The sequence below is a fragment of the Mycteria americana genome, chromosome 1, assembly GCF_035582795.1.
Source record: "Mycteria americana isolate JAX WOST 10 ecotype Jacksonville Zoo and Gardens chromosome 1, USCA_MyAme_1.0, whole genome shotgun sequence".
Taxonomy (NCBI): domain Eukaryota; kingdom Metazoa; phylum Chordata; class Aves; order Ciconiiformes; family Ciconiidae; genus Mycteria; species Mycteria americana.
In genome coordinates this window covers 122375854-122388582 of record NC_134365.1, presented here as the reverse complement: position 1 = coordinate 122388582, position 12729 = coordinate 122375854, and the positions used below count along the sequence as shown (strand labels likewise).

Genomic DNA, 12729 nt, shown 5'->3' with positions numbered 1-12729 from the left:
TTTCCTCTTAGCATTTGGTACCATAATAAGATCTCCACATTGCTCTTGGAGCTATTTGTTCTCTTTATGGCTTTAGTCCCAAACCATTAAAAGAAATTTGCTTTGCTCTGTGCTTAGAACTATGAGCTGTAAGCTCTACGGCATCAAGATAACATCCGTCAAAATACTGGCATGGAACACAAAATGATTGTAGAGTGGTGGTGGTGTCTACAAATATCCTGATACCTTAAATACGATTTGAAACCACTCACAATCTTTTTTGCTTGCTTTCTTACTGTCCCTTACAGGGAAATAACTTTAGATAAACCTGTATGTTCTTAATTAAAACCAGTTTCTTGAGGGATAATCTACAAAACCTGTTTAATGAGCCTGAGCTATGAACTTTATTTGTTCCTTCTCTTTCTCTTATCTGTTAGTGGTATTCTTGCTAACTTTTTGGTCTCTTTTTGTCTAAAAACCCAACAAACTTTCAAGGACAAAACGTTTTAACAAGCATGCAACTATTTTCCTGTGGACTTCCCATCTTGAGTTTGGGTTTCACTTCAGGTTTTAAAAATATCTTGAGGTTCTCTAAAACTCATTAACAGGAGAGAAAGATAGAGGTGTTTTGATTTGGGATTTTTTGGGATTTTTGTTGTTGTGTGTTTTGTTGGTGGTTTTTTGTTTTTTTGTTTTTTTTTTTTTTTGTGGGTTGTTTGGGGTTTTTTTGGTTGTTTTTTTTTTAAACCAGATAGGTTTGTTTCTCATAGTAAAATGCATCAGGGAAAGGATTACATGATGATTTATAGCAGTCTCATTTTGATTAACAATAAAAATGTTGACTTGCATGTTATTGTTACTGGGTAGTTTTTATTGAGGAAACTCAGAATTGAAAACTGGCAATCTGCATGTGCAAGCATGTGACATTGTATCAACTCATGATCCTTCAGAAATTCTGAAGACAACCTTGAAAATGAGCAAGAGTTTGAATGGGGTAATGTAGCGGAGATTTTAAATCAACTAGTCTCAGCAAAAGTGTTGCTGTCTGCTGTGGTAGGTGCTTCTGCTTTCAACTGATGGTTAAGATAATCTGTGTCCATCTTAGCTACCCTTAAATCATAGAAATAAAATTTAAAAGTGTTGTTTTTCCTTTATACCTTCTTGACTCTTTTTTTTCGTATGTTTTATCTAGGATTACAGACACATTATAGACACTCCAATGGACTTTGGTACAGTGAAAGAAACTCTGGAAGCTGGAAATTATGACACTCCTATGGAACTGTGCAAAGATATAAGACTAATATTTAGTAATGCAAAATCTTACACTCCAAACAAAAAGTCAAAGGTAGCTGTTAATATTGGGGGGTTTATGCTTGTCCTAATTAAATGAGGTATTATTTTGGAATTAGTTTGTTTATCAGTACTTTTGATAAAGCTGCTGGTTGGATAGACAGTGGAAAGAAGTATGACAAAAATACTTGCTATGTTCATTTCTTGTTTATCTAGTGCTATATAGGATTGTGTGCTGTGCTTTTTCTATTTTTTTTCTGTGCGGTTTTTAATTTTAGGAATGTTGTTCTTGGATGAAAGGTTCTGTTTTTAATATAAGCCACTTCCTTACCTAGATTTATAGTATGACCTTGAGATTGTCAGCACTGTTTGAAGAGAAAATAAGAAGAATTGTTTCAGATTTCAAAAATGGTCAGAAACAGAATGAAAAACTACGAAGAAACCAGAGGTATACTAGAAGATTTCATAATCAAAGCTCAGTGCAGCATCCTACCAAAATGCTCAGGTAACCAAATTATGAATATGTAGCGATATATCACAGCTGACTAATATTCATACTGAGTGTCATGTTTAGTCTATGAAGAAGAGAACAATTGGTTTGTTAAATGGTTGGCTAACTCCAGTGAGACTTTTTATAATTACTTCTCTTGCGGTAGGAAAGACACGCAAAAAAAAAAGCGGGTTTTTGGTAGTACAAAGCTGGCTGTGAAACAGCAAAGGGACTGAAGAATAGAAAAGGTTGGGGTTTTTGCCTGTGTGTGTGTGTTTGGTTAGCTGGTTAGTTTTTTTCAATATTTCAGTCAGGAAATCAATATTTAACCTGACTGAAATAATGAGAAATGAAACAAATATTTACTTGCTGTATATACTACAAAGATTACAAAGCTGCATATATTATGTGTTTTATCACATACAGAAGAAAGTCAGTCCTATGGAATGTATAGAAATTTTCACGTACTGTAGCATTCTGTTGGTAGCCAGATACGGCTTTTCTCTTTAGAAGGAAAGCAAACTTTTGACACAACTGCTGGTTGACATGATTAACTCTCATGTATTCTTAATTTGCATATGGGATGAAGTGAGACAAAATGGAGACTAAACATGGTAAATGGTTGAAACTGAGCTTTTATCTTCCTGCTACTGTCCAGCCTTTCTTCTCTGGCAGTGAAAGGATAGGAATAAGAGTTTTAAGAAGGAAAAAAAAAAACCCTAAGACTACATTTCTTTGCCATGGTTGGCTTTCTTCTCTTAAAATTTCAGTGGATTGCTTTTACGTTTTTAAATTCTATTATGCATACGTGTTGGATTATGCTAAAGGCATACCTGGCAATGAGCTTTAAGCTTTACTGGGAGTATTACTTGGGTTCTCATTTCTTCCCAGAGAAATAAAGAAACACACATCAGGATAGGTAGAAATTTTCCTATGAAGCAACGCTTCTGCTCGTATATGAAAAATTGTATGTGACTTGTTTACAAGTCAGTGGTGCTCAGCAGGACTGAGGTTTGGGACTATTTGAGAGGGTGTTTGGATAGCAGAAAGAGCATATACATCTTGTGTGCCTAGATGAATATCTGAAAACCTGTGACTGTAAGGAAGCAACTGACAAAATAGTAGTTCTAAATGTGAAAATAAGTGACTTACCAGGACCATGTGTATCACTCTAGCATGTATAGTAAGAAAGAATTGAATCGGTGAGTTTCTCTACAAACAAGCATTTTATTTTAGACAGTAAACGTTCTCTAAAGATACACTTTATTTGTGTCTTTGGAACTCGGTTTATTGTGGAATAATGTTAGTATGCATAGCACTTAGTTTGAGGCTTATACGCCATTAATGAGAGACTGGGAATTCAACAGAAATTGAGGCTGCTGTTGCAATTTCCTGGTAAACAGTAAGAGGACATTGCTGACTAGAAGGCATTCAGTATTCTTTGTTTCTCAGAGCAGAGAAAGAATGTCTCCTCTTGTATAACTTCACTAGGAGTGTAGACTATAATTTTAATGGAAGTATTTAGTGCTTATCTTTGTGAAAGTTTAAAATTGTCCCACACCATGTTAGCTCACAAATCTAAATACTCTTTCATAAATCTAAAGTCATATGGCACACAGTTAGTTAAGCTTTCAGAGAGAAGTATTGTTAAAATACATAATTGCCATTATTTCTCATAGTTTTACAACCTGTGTTGCTTTTACTTCTTTCCCCTTTCACTAGAAATTTGAAGCAGAAACCATTAAAGTCTCAGGCAAAAATTGAATCTGAGCAGGAAGATTCTTTTACTCAACCTACCTCAAGCAGAGCCGCCTGTGTTGCAAGCCATAAAACGAATGCTAGCAATTACAACCATAGTTCCTCTGGTGAATCCTCTGATTCTGCATGCCTGGCATCCTTTGAAAGGAATGGAAAAGCTAGATCCACAACACTAACAAATTGTTCTGCATTATCATCAGGTCAGAAATTGAATCTGTTTCAGATTAGGATTTTCATCTTGGTCTTAACTGAATTGTCCACTAATGTTTCCTTTCCTTTATAATTGCTGTAATTTGCAATTGCATTCTACACTGTTAAACAAGGTTTGCATTTTTCATGTGGAATTTTTTTAGACAAGATTTCTATGCAGTTTGGGTTTTGTGTAATACAGAATTTTGTGGTTTTTAATGAATTTTGGACACTTAATACATTATTGAATGTTATAAAAAGATCTGTGTACTAAACATAGAAATTTCTGCTTTAAAATCCCACAGAATGCAGTAAGTTTACTTAACTTTTATTAATGAAAAAGCTTGCACCCAAGCGAAAATCTATCAATAGGATAGTTTGCTTATTAGAGGCAGAGTTGTCTTGGTTGTATATTTGTTTTGCAGTCAAGTGGGTGGTATTTTTTTTTTTTTTCAGCTTTTATATGGGGATTCACAAGAAAGCTGAATTGAGTAAGATCGATGATAAGAAAAAGTTGACCTGCTAACTACATGGTTACTTGATGCTCTTAAGTCTTACCAAATAGAAAAATAGAATTTCTTCATTTGAAGCAGCTATTGTAGGAAAGTGGTTGTAGTGAATGGATGTCTCTTATTTAAGAGGAAAATGTAGTGTATTTGAGAAGTGGTACTAAATAAAATACCGGTTATGCACCCATATACGTTACATAAAAATTGTCATCCAAAATTAGCAAATGTCAGAAGTTCCCCAAGACATAAAAACCTTCCTGTCTTTTCCTTCTTCCCCTACACCTCACCTTGACAAAAATTCAGCTTCTTTCAAAGAATAAGAATGCAAGTCCTGGTAAAGGAGATCTGTCAGAATATGTTTTGTGTTGGTTTTTAACATGCTTTTCTCCCAATTCTGTTATTTGGAAACAGCTGTGTTGTTTTACCTGAAACTTAAATACAGGTTAAAGAAGCTTCCTATCACTGAACACTGTATAAAAAAGGAGTGGTATCTTTTGTAGAGCTATCAGTTTCATACTTGCAAGACATTGAGGCATGATAGTGCATTGTAAGATAGTATCATGAGGAAATTTTGAAGATTTTTTGGATCAGCAAAATGTAGCTCTTAACTGGAAGCTAACCGTATGTTTAGAATTCTAATTGACTTTTTTTTTTTTAACAGAAAGTGAAATAGAAGGTTCTTTGGTTTCTTCATCTACTTCCTCTTCATCTTCATCCTCTACAAGTAGCTCAGAAGACAGCAAAGAAAGCTCTGTGGCTCTTGTGTCACCTCCACTACACAATGGTGTATGTAGAAGAAAGAACAGCAATCGTAGGATAACTAGAAATCGAGCTGCTCAGAGAAAACAAATAGGTAAGATTTGAGTAGTTTTCTTGTGAACGGCAAATAACCCAAGTGTGTGTATGTGTATAACTAAATGTAATTGGTATTTTTTTAAACTGTTGTATATGTAAGATAACATATTCTTCTTGATTAGTGGTAGTTCTGAAGCTCTCAAAATACTACACTCAACTTTTAAAAATAATTTTTTTTCAGTACGTAGGGGAGGAGGGCAGAAACCAAGAGCCTAATGAGAGGGAATGTCTTGCAACATTTTATATCTTAATGAAAGTAAAAGCAATAATTCGTAAAGAAGTTCTAATTTTCACAAAACTAGAATGAATGTGAAATTATGACATAACTAAATAATTTCTCTTGACAGACCACAAAAGCACATAACTGTTACTAGGAGTATATTTCATTTGTCATGTCTGTGGGTTGAACCTGTTCCAGATTTGACAGGACTTAAGAAGCTGCTATTTTTATATTTAAGATACTAATCTCTCCTTTCCTTTACAGGAACACTTCTTCAGGAGAATGGGAATACAAGAAAAACTGTCAGGAAAAAGTTATATGGAAGTGACTCTGAAAATACTTCGGTGGTGACATCCGAGTCGCTCAGTAATAGTACTGGTAGACATAGAAAAACTCCACGCAGAAGTGCTGCTGTAGCTGCTAATAAGTTAAGGCTAATGAGTGATGTGGAGGAAGAGGTTTCAAGCTCGGAAAGTATTGGCATTGGATGCAAGAATAGAAAACTGCCTCACCGAAATGCCTCGGCTGCAGCCAGGCGAATGTTACTGGAGGGGTCTGAGGATGATGTAGGCTTAAAGTCTGAAAGTGAAAAAGAAATAGAAGAGCAGCTTACCAAGAGGAAAATTCTTTCTCAACCTGGTTCATCTGCTGCACGAAGAAAATTTGTTAGTGAGTCTGAAAATGGAACTTCGGATTCTGAGACAGATACAGAGATGAAGCAGAAAAACTGGCAAAGCAATGGTCATAAACAGTTACGTGGGACAGTCCATTCTGTATCTCCCAAAAGGAAAAGTCCCACCCTAGGCTTTTCAGAGGAGGACTCCAAAAGCCATAACTCAGAGGATGGGAGCAGTCAAAAAGTTTCTGACCAGTCAACATCTGCACATAATAAGCCTGTAGTGAGCAACTCTGAGGATGAGGTGGATTCTGAATCGGATAGATGGAATGGCAGAAAAGCAACTGGTCTGCAGCTTGCTGCTCCTGTAAAAAAAGCAAAAGTCTTGAGTGATTTAGAGGACACAGCAGAATCTGAAACAGAAGACAGAGAGGATAGGAGAAGTTTTGTCTTGGAGAGCTTGGTGCCAACTAGAATTGCAGGGAGTTCAAAATCTGGACCTGGTGCCAGCTTCAATCAGTCTTCTGATACAGAATCTGAGACAGATTCCAATAACAGTAATTATTGTGAAACTTCTTCAAAAACAAAAAAGAGGAAGAGAAAAGGAAAAACAAAAACCATTAGAAAAGGTAAAATTTTTAAAGTTAATGCATTAACTCTTGATACTGACTAGATGAAGGAGACAAGATTAATGACTGGATAATGACGGGGCGGATCTGGACTATACAAAGTGTAATAGTGTTCCTTGTTGTTCTAAAATAACTATAAATGGGGGAAGGAGAACTGTAAGATATGATGATTATGACAACAGCGTCTAGAAGTCTAGACAGTTTTGGAACTGGGAGGTTACCAAACACAGCACTGAGAGAAAACTATTAGTTTGGTGTAGTTCTGTGGTATTTAGAATTCAGACTGAACGCTGGCCGTTCTTATGCAATTCAGGCGATACTTTTCTCTATGAAAAACTTGTCATTAAATCATGATTGTTCTTTCCATATTTAACTTGCACTTGCTTCTTTATGTAGCAGTACACTGTAACTAATACTAAAATACTTATTCTGAAGTAATATTGCTGTGTGTGCATGTTGTGACAGTGAAATTTGAGAAACACTGGCTCTCAGGTTGTTTGCACAACACTAAGTGATGTTCTAAAGGGTGCTGTGAACAAGTTTGATGGTATGCAGCTCAAGGTAGCAGAAAATCTCAAAAGGAGCAGTACATTCTCTTTCTTTGGCCTTCTCCTTGTTTTGAGAATTTCAGTAATGAAAACCCTCTGGTTTGTAGTCCTGTTACCTTGAGTTTGAGGGTAAAGTAACAGTTCTTACTTCAGATTATCTTAATTTTCTGCTGAAATTTTCTGTGCTAAAGCAGACTTACAACCATTATTTTCAGTTGAAGTACCTTTATTTTTATTCATAGTCTTTCAAAATGAATTTGATTGAAAGGTGTTATAATTATTCTTATTTCCATGGTGTACACTGGAACCTGTAACTTGATTTGACTTTTGGATTTTATTCTGTCAGTGATGTGTAATGTCCTTAAGACAGACAGGCACTTTGATGCTGCATTAGTAGTGTTCCGATGCATGTCTGGCTTTTCCCAGATTTAACATACAGGGGTTTGGGTGGTTTTGGGTGGTAGGTTGTGTGTGGGGGGGGTGCTGTTACTGATACAGTGGTGACCCTTCTATTCCTTGCTTGCTTTAGTTTCATAGGTTCATGGATGTCTATATATCCTATAGCCAATTGGATATGGGATGTCTATATATCCCATAGCCAATTAGATACAACACTATAGCAGTGTTGTATCTAATTGAGCGTCATGTCACTGATCTAACTACATTATCATACTGATAAGACATTACATGAGAAGATCTTTGTAAAGCAGTTAACAACAGCCATGAAGGGCAGAAATTCCAGATAGTTGCAGAAGCAAGATTTACCATTCCACTTGTTTCGAAAAGTTTAGTTCTTTGCTTTTTGTTTTTTCTGTAATTTTGTCTGTCACTCAAATGCTTTTGTGTGCTGGCTGACACATTTGGAGTTTTTTTAAGCTTATCAGAATGATGCTAAGATTTATTAAAACAGGATCTGTACATTATGTGTCTTCAAATTGCTAGGGGATCGGTCCTCACTCTAGAATTTGAAAGACTGTTCAGAGGTTGGTGTTTGGTTTAATCCTTCCAAACCTGTCACTGAATCACAGACACCAGATTATGAACCTCTAAAAACTCCTTAGGAATTTTAACTGTGGTTGGGGGGTTTGGGTGGGTTTGTTTTTTATCACACCCCACCCTCCCACCCCCCCCCAAAAAAAAAAAAAAAGAAAAATTGTGAAAGATCTTAAGCGCTCTTAAAAGTCTTGACTTGAGAGAATACCTGTAAGTGGCAATAGATGCAGTTGGATCATTAGCTTTTTCTATGTCTGTCTTCAAGTGCAAGTTGTCAGTATGCTTTACAGTGACTAAAACAATTTTTTCAGGCTTTGAGAGCTCTCGTGACTTGCAGTTTTCCTAAAAAGGAAAATGAGTATCTGCAATGTACAGGATTGTATTGTGTGAACTGTTGCACACACTTTTACATAGCATTTCTTTTTCTTTTCAAGACTTCATTGTATAGCTTTTGTTTTATTATTATGGTGCAAAGACTAATGTTTCCCAGCTGTCTTTCTGTCACGGATCCTGATGTAGAATCCTGCCAACTACACCAGTTTGTCATGGATGAGTGGAATGTACCTCACTCAAAAGAGAGAAGGGGCAGTATGTTTTACTGAGGTAAAAATTTGACAAGAGTTCAATAGATTCGATGGAATTTAACAAAGTTTGACAGTGGTTTACTAAGGTTCAATAAGTTTGATGGCAAGGTTCACTTCATTAATTACTGCATGGAAGAAACATACAAAGGAAAATTGAGTTAGCAAAACTTATGAAGTTTAACAAGCTATTAGTCACTTACCAAGGATCTGTTGCGGCAAGGAATTCCTCAGTGTTGAGGAGTAAGGGATCTCTCTGCCTCGGGCAAGGAAGGATCTCTGAGTCTCAGGTGAGGGAGGAATCTCAAACCTTGAGAGGCATCCCTGCTCAAGGGGAGAGTCACCTGGTGTGCAGTCCAGCTGCAATTCAGGGGGAGCTCAAATCGGGCTCGTCCAACGATCTGCTGTTGGTAAAAGGTCTCTCTGCCTTGAGGATCAACCTTGAGAGGTGTCCCAGCTCAAGGGGAGATCACCACCATGCAGCCACACTGCCTAGCAGGGAGAGCTCAAAGAAGGCTCACATAGGCTGTCATAGCTATGGGATGAAGCGGTTGGCTCATAGTCAAATCACACGTGATGGAAAGGTAGGCATAAGGCTCCTCGTACCCACAACTTTCTTTGGTTTTTGATAAATGAGTTTTGGAAAAGCCACCTGTTATTTATGCATTAATCGCATGATCGGTGTTCCAAACTCATATGTATTGATGTTTACTGTGTCACTCTGTTCCTTTGTGGGTTTTCAGAGAACAGGTTGAAACTAGAGGAGTTCTTGGCCTGGCTACAGCTCAGGCCTTTACCTCCTTTGGAGCCTGTACCAACTACCGCTAGTTTGGTTAAGGGGTCGAGTGCATCCGTCACACTTCTTCACCCATCTCCCTCAAACAAAGCAGTCTGCATTGTTTAGCCTCAACACCCGAGTTTACAGGAATTTAGTGCCCTGCAAATAGTTACCAAAAGGCTTTAGGGGAATTAAAGAAACAAAGGTACTCAAGGTCAAGGGGGCTGGCTGGTTGTTTTCCATAGCAAGCATACTAAACAGAATTAAACTTTTCTGGTTCACATAATATTCGGTCAGAGTTGAAGACTGTCATGTTTTGGAGCAAAAATTCCTATCAGTGTTTTCAGTTACTTCCTACATCACTTAATTTGGCAATTGAGAAAAGAAAAAGCCATCTTCAGTACTGCATTATAAAAGAGTAAAATCTTTCTGTGTCCGGGCTGCTTCCTTTCCAGCATTCAGTGCTGCCTTGCCAAAAAATAAGGTGGGGGAAAGGATTATTTTTGACAGCATATATCTTTTTCTTCCAGACTGAGTAAATTTTTAATAGCCTTGTGAGTTTGATTCACATTTTTGTGCTCTCAGGTAGTGGCTTTGATACACACTTTGTAATGCAGCGGTTTAAGAATATTGATAAGAAAATGATTCTCTTAAAATGGTTTTCCACAAGGAATACTTACTTCTTTTGTACTAAAAAGGTCTTAGTATTTATAGCTGCTAAACATACTGAAAACGTTTCTTAATGTTTTAACATTAGCAATGTGAAAGGATGCCAGATGGACCTGAGGAGCAGCAGTAAAGAGCTGCTGAGTTCTGTAATCGGCTCTTGAACTCTAGACTTGTCAGAACTATGTTGCCATAGTTGCTTTCTAAAACTTAAGAAAATTGGGGGGGGGGGGGGGGGGAATCTTTTAATAGCTTTATAGAATTGAAAATCTTACTTGAATGTGCTTCATATGTCAAAACTCCTGAGTCAAATATAAAACTTTCTGGGGGTTTTTTTGGAGACTTGTACCATTACTTTGAGAAGATTTGAAGAAACTTTTAATATAGCAAAAAGGGAAGGTATTTGTACAAATACTTCATCTAGTGGGAATTTGTAGCTTTTGGAGTAGGCAATTGGTAACCTTTCCCTTATCAAGCTTGTCTAACATCTCATTTTTAAGGAGGAAGACAAGACTGGTTAATTCTTAAAACTTTCCTTACAGTTCTCGTGTAAACATTTCCTGTGAAATATGTAGAAGCTGTCACACTGGGTAGCCAACATTGAGCTTTTGGTCTCTTTAGTTTGTCCCTTGAATATAACGTGGATGTTTTAACTGTTTATATTGTAGTGATTTAAAGCTTGATGAAAATCTGGTTTCTCTCCTTGCCAATTCTTTAACACTGGTTAAACTGTAGCTTCTGCTGTATTGTACCTTTTATGCCCATGGGTGTGAAATGTTAATTTGTCTTCCAGCTCTAACTTGGCACAAAATTCCTCTTAGTCACATTTTGTCTCTTAAACTTCTTGGATTATTTCTTTTTTTTTTGTTAATTCTCATCCTTTTACTTTGGCCATAGCTGCTTTAGTAATCAGTGTTCATCCACTAGGTAAAACTGCCGATCATAAAAGCAAACTCAGCATTGTTTTCCATGTGCAGTTGGTGCTAGACATTGGCAAGTATCAATATCTATTATCAGTTAGTTGCCGAGGGCTGCATTTGCTTAATGATCATAACAACATTACCAAAAGTTTTAATGAGAATCGGTAAGAAAAAAAACCAGTGTATTTTTTACTTTGATATCCACCTTTTTGCTTTAAGAGGGCTGATTTATTATGGAACAGTCTTACTTTTGTACCAAATGTTTAACATCCCCTGCCCCATATAACTACCCAAATGTTGAGGTGCACACACAGCAGAATGTCAATTTTTTGTGTTACCAAAACTTTTAAGCTGATGCTCTTTTAAAATTCTTAAATTAAATTAAGAGACCTCGTCTAAAGGAAATTCTTAAGGTAAGTAAGGGGCAAGAGCGAGTATCACTAAATTTCTACAAGGCCATGAAATACACTCTTTAAAAGTCAGTAAGGATAAAATACAGTAATGAATACTTGCATTGTTTGGGTCTCATTGCACAGTCATCTGCCAAGAGGGCTCAGTATACTGTTAACTTGGTAAAAACCTTGATGTTATGTTTCCAGTGTGTCCAGAACCAGGATGGTTAAAGACATAGGGCCAAGTCTGAGACTTCTTTCATGGGAAAGGGGAATATATCATTGTCCTATACGGTGTTCCTTGTAGGCAGGTAACTTTCAGGCATTTAGTTTTCTTTACGTTGTGAGTTATTCCCCCTGTTTTGTTGAAACATTAGTTGTCCTATATATGAACTGATAGCTAGCTTTGGACAATGGTTACTGTAAAACACAATATTTATTTTCCATTTCAGTTTATGTAATCTTTAATCTAATTTGGGATATTACTGCAGGTAGTCACAGAATTATTTTTAAATTAGTAGATACCCTTTCTAGCTCACTTTTTCTCCTCAACAGTCAATAGATGCAACAACAGATGTGCTATTAGTACAGCCTAGTTCACTGTGGTTTGCCAAAGTGATGCATGTATTGCTCTTTTCTGAAGAGGCTGATAGTTAACTGTAAATAGGAAGCTAAACTTGTTTGTACTTCTAAAAGTTATCGTTAGGTACTGCTGGAGTATATGCATGCTTTTATATAAATACATACATATAGGCACATATGTATTCATATAATATCTATTTTCAAATAAATAAATATATATATATAAAAAGCTACATATATACTATGCAATTAACCAGCTAAGCAATTTATGTGGAAACGTTGCTTTGGTTATTTTTTAAAATATATTTATAATATATATACATACTACATGTAAAATATAGTATATTTTAATATATAAAACATAGTCTATATAGTAGTGTAATGTATATTATTTTATATAATATGTATTATAGGTATATAGAATGTTTTTGTCTATATTAAAAAAAACCCAAACCCTAAAGCAAAGGTTTTACATAAATTGTGTAGCTGGTGGGGTTGGGAAATACTTTGTGGACAGTAGTACACCCTGCAGATTAGCTGACTGGAGGTACGGCTGGATATTCCTACCCAGTCTTGCAGCCTGGACTTCCAGGTTTAGAGTTTGATGGCATGAACTCCAGGACAGGTCGTCACAATGGTAAACTTGGTGGACAAGGCCTTCATATCTTGGTGCCTTTCTTTTAAATGCTCTCCCAGTTTTTGTGGGTAGTGGAGTTTGTTTAATCCTCCCTCTT

At 36.4% G+C, this 12729-nt stretch overlaps 1 protein-coding gene across 3 annotated transcripts in view; it reads left to right on the top strand.

The window, feature by feature from the left end:
- BRWD1 (bromodomain and WD repeat domain containing 1) overlaps positions 1 to 12729 on the top strand; it is a 61105-nt gene that overhangs the window by 43949 nt on the left and 4427 nt on the right. For all 3 annotated transcript variants that reach the window (XM_075518715.1, XM_075518726.1, XM_075518735.1), the window contains 5 exons: positions 1172 to 1324; positions 1605 to 1774; positions 3482 to 3717; positions 4877 to 5068; positions 5555 to 6535. In XM_075518715.1, the coding sequence (XP_075374830.1) occupies positions 1172 to 1324; positions 1605 to 1774; positions 3482 to 3717; positions 4877 to 5068; positions 5555 to 6535 (1732 nt within the window). The remainder of the gene's footprint in view (positions 1 to 1171; positions 1325 to 1604; positions 1775 to 3481; positions 3718 to 4876; positions 5069 to 5554; positions 6536 to 12729) is intronic.